General features: G+C 48.3%; 1 protein-coding gene across 1 annotated transcript in view; it reads left to right on the top strand.

Annotated features, from left to right (window-relative positions):
• Nucleotides 1–4,055, top strand: part of NUGGC (nuclear GTPase, germinal center associated) — a 55,403-nt gene that overhangs the window by 48,692 nt on the left and 2,656 nt on the right. The window contains exons 17-18 of the mRNA XM_017540374.2: nucleotides 342–478; nucleotides 2,936–3,026. Coding sequence (XP_017395863.1) covers nucleotides 342–478; nucleotides 2,936–3,026 — 228 coding nt within the window. The remainder of the gene's footprint in view (nucleotides 1–341; nucleotides 479–2,935; nucleotides 3,027–4,055) is intronic.

The raw sequence follows: 4,055 nt of genomic DNA, 5'->3' as shown, positions 1-4,055 counted from the left end.
TCTCCCTCGCTCTGTCGCCCAGGCTGGAGTGCAGTGGCAGCAGTCTCAGCTCACTACAACCTCCGCCTCCCGAGTTCAAGTGATTTTCATGCCTCAGCCTCCCAAGTAGCGGAGATTATGGGTGTGTGTGCCACGCCCAGCTCATTTTTGTATTTTTAGTAGAGACAGGGTTTCACCACGTTGGTCAGGCTGGTCTCAAACTCCTGACCTCAGGTCATCTGCCTGCCTCAGCCTCCCAAAGTGCTGGGATTACATGTGTGAGCCACTGTGCCTGGCCATGATGCCAAAGGCTTCTAAGCAGGTCCTAGTCATGGTGTGACTGTGGCTATCATTTTTGCCAGAGGCAGCTCAGATCACGGGGAAAAAAGCGTGTGAGAGGATGAAAGATGTCATCAGAAGAGGAGTGGAACGGCAGGTGGCCGAGGGCATGTTTGAAAGGGCCCAGGAAAGGATGCAGCACCAGTTTCAGCAGCTGAAGGTACTCTACGCCCACAGCCCGGATCCCAGACCCCGGGGGGCCCTGGGGGAGGAGGGGAAGCGGTCGCAGAAGGTGGAAGACATAGTAGGTATTTGGACCCACATGGGACAGACACTTTCTGGGGCTTCGACTTGAGAGCTGCAGCTCTGCCAGCACTGCCCTGCGCCCCTCCTCTCTCCTAAGTCACCAGTGGCACCGCAACTGTGGTAGCTAGACATGTGCTCAGCATTTACAGACATTGGCTTGTTTAATCCCCAGCAAGTCTGTGGGGCAGGTACTAGCATTGTTCCCATTTTATAGAGAAGAAAATTCCGGCAGCGAGAGGTGTGTCAATCAGCCACACAGCCAGGGAGATGCACGGCCAGGATTCAGGACCAGGGAGCCTGGCTCCAGCAGGTCCAGCAGCAGCATGATCTCAAAACAGATTGTTTAAAGAGGGAAATGTCTTGTCTACGCAAAATGCCAATAAGTAGATAGCAATACCGTACTGAAGGCCAGTGACGGTACCTAGCACACATTCAGCTTTAGTTTTATCTACCCCAGAAGACAGTTTCTGATGGTTTCCTTGGACCTAAATGCTTCTGTCAAGCCTGCTAGGACCACCTTGCCTCTGCTCTGGGCCTCATGGCTTGCCACCCTTTTTCCCCCAAATAGTAGACATCCTTGGAGCCCGTGCCACTGTGGCTCCCTCCCTGGCCATCTGAGGCTCCACATTTTCTGCCTCAACCCAAGCTGGCTGATCCTGTCTCCAGGCCCTCAGGGAAGCTGGCCCATTGCTATCTCAGTCCACCTCCGAACTAGCCTTCTCGAATCATCTCCAACCTGTTTCTGCCCAGTTGTCTCTCCTCTACCAGGACTGCAGCTTTGGAAAATATCTTTCTTTACAATTCAAAGCATGTCTTTCCCCTTGGAGAAGGCTAAGAGGCATCTTGTTACCAGCAGCAGTTCAGTTTCAATCCTTTCACATGTTATCACAGTCTACAAATTCATGGGCAAGAAATTGGCTGAACTCCACATAGCCGGTTCCGGTTTCCCCACTGAATACATAGATACTGGATCTTAAGACTCCCAGGAAACAATGTAACTAAAAAAAAATGTGTATGTACAGATGTATCTTCAATTACAGAAACGTAGGAAGTTAAAACTGGGCGAGATCACAGAGTGTTCCCATTCTGTGATCTTTTTTGTTTTGTTTTGTGTTAAGAATGCCAGTTGGCTGGGCGTTGTGGCTCACGCTTGTAATCCCAGCACTTTGGGAGGCTGAGGTGGGTGGATCACAAGGTCAGGAGATTGAGACCATCCTGGCCAACATGGTGAAATCTCGTCTCTACTAAAAATAAGAAAATTAACCAGGCGTAGTGGCACATGCCTATAATCCAGCTACTCAGGAGGCTGAGGCAGGAGAATCGCTTGAAGTAGGGAGCCAGAGGTTGCAGTGAGCTGAGATCACGCCATGGCACTCCAGCTGGGTGACAGAGCAAGACTCAGACTCCATCTCAAAAAAAAAAAAAAAAGAATGCCAGTTAACTTTTAATTGTTATTGTTTAAAATATTTTAGTTCTACACAACAGATGAAATTTATTTTTATATGTAATGTCTGAAGATTTACTGTTTTTTAAAAAATGACCTCTTTGCAATAGTCCTATAAGTTAAATAATAGAATACCATTTCGTTGACTATACAGATTAGTCTCTGATATATTGATCTGTAATGTGGCTTGCTGCTCACTCTAGAGTGAGGTGACTGCCTCTCCTGGTTTAAGAGCTGTGAATCTCTCATTCCCTGATCTTAGAGATGAGGAGGTGGAAACCTAGAGGCCTTGAGTTACAAGTTCCAGGCCCACTGCTAGAGCTGAGACGCTGGAATCTAGAATGTTAGCAAAAAAGCCCGGAGATCCAGCTTCCCAACTAGACTCTGCCAGACTAGAGGAAGGAGCCTGACATTTTTTCAAAGGGAGGCAAGAAACGGAAGAGGGAAGAAAGGGGTTTTAGTTGATAAAAGAACTAGGAGTAGCAAGAAGACACCTCTCAGGCAGTTGGGAAGAATCAGATGTGTACCGTAAGGTGAGTGGCACAGAGCAGGTGTCCAGCAAACATTTCCCCAGTGAGCAGATGCATAGAGGAGAGGACAGTGGGAGAGTGGCCAGCTCATTCCCTTTTTTTCCGTCTCTGCGATTGCCCTTCTTCTCCCCGCCAGGCCTCCGGGCTTCCCCATTAGCTCCTGATTTGATCAGCTGACACCAGAGCTTCCGTCCCGCACGAGTCTGTAGGCGGGGAGGGTGATGCTGTCCAGGTGGTGGGAACCCACAGAAACGTTGTCTTGCTGCTTCCTGGGCCTTTCGGTTTCCTCAAAAGTCTGTACTTTCTGTGGCTGGGAGACTGTGTGGGGTTCCTTTGATAAGATCCACTTTCCCTTGGGCCGCACCGTCCTAACAGAATGAATGTTCTTGTCATGTAGGCTGGGATTGTGGAGAAAGTGAAGGGCAGTATCGCCACCATGCTGGCCCTCGCCTCGTCCCAGGGGGATGGCCTCTACAAGGAGCTTGCAGGTAAATACGCCAAAGCTTTGCATGCAGGCAGATTTTGCAGACGGCCCTGGCCATGGCGGCTTCTTCCTGAATTTAAAGGTCTTAAGTCAGGAAGAATGACCAGGGCAAGGAATGGAGATGATGATGATGATGATGATGATGATGAGGATGAGGATGAAATGACAGCCTCACCCTTTGCTGAGCACCCAACTGAGAGCAAACATTATACTCGGGCTTGTGCTCATGGTCTCACTGAATTCTCACATTAGTTCCCCGGGATAGATGTTATTGCTCCATTTTGCAGATGCAGAAATAGAGACTCACATTAGGAAATGTGCCAAAGGCCCCGTAGCTGGAAAGCCGCTAATTTAAATCCACAGCTCTGCCCTGCTTACTCCATAAAGCCTGTCTTTGAAGTTGATGCCTCCTTGTGAAAAACTTCATTGTCTGGCGATGGTGGAGAAAGGCTTTTCTTAAGCCACCTGGGGCCTGGGGATGCAGCACCCGCTGTGGACCTTGGGGTAGGCAGCCGTGTCCCTTTCAGGCCGTGGGCTCCACCAGGCCCCCGGTATAAACTGGAGAGTGTAAACTGGTACAAAAAGCAATTGGGTAATGTCTCGCCAGATTTAAAATGCACATGCCATTTGGTGCAGCCATCCTACTTGTAAGGTTTTACCCTGCAGATATTCTTATATGCGGGGAGAATGGCATATAGACACCGTTGTTCAGAGTAGCATTGTTTCTAACGTCAAAAATTGGGACAACTCAAATATCTGTAAGTAAAGCACTGTGTAAATTAAATTAGAGACACAACCAGTGGAAGGCTAAGCAACTGTTAGAAAAATAAAGCAGCTTTATAAGTAATGGTATGAAATGATCTCCAAAATATATTACAAAGTGAGTAAATGTGTATGATATGTTGCCATTTGTCAGAGGGGAAAGAAGGAAATACATACTTATATGTTTGTATGTGCATAAAAATCTCCGTGGGATACACAGAACACTGGTAGTACTGGTTGCCTCTAAGGAGGGAAACTGGAAGCCTGGGGG

The sequence above is a fragment of the Cebus imitator genome, unplaced genomic scaffold (assembly GCF_001604975.1).
Source record: "Cebus imitator isolate Cc_AM_T3 unplaced genomic scaffold, Cebus_imitator-1.0 Scaffold125, whole genome shotgun sequence".
Classification (NCBI taxonomy): Eukaryota; Metazoa; Chordata; class Mammalia; order Primates; family Cebidae; genus Cebus; species Cebus imitator.
This window is presented reverse-complemented; position numbering and strand designations above follow the sequence as displayed.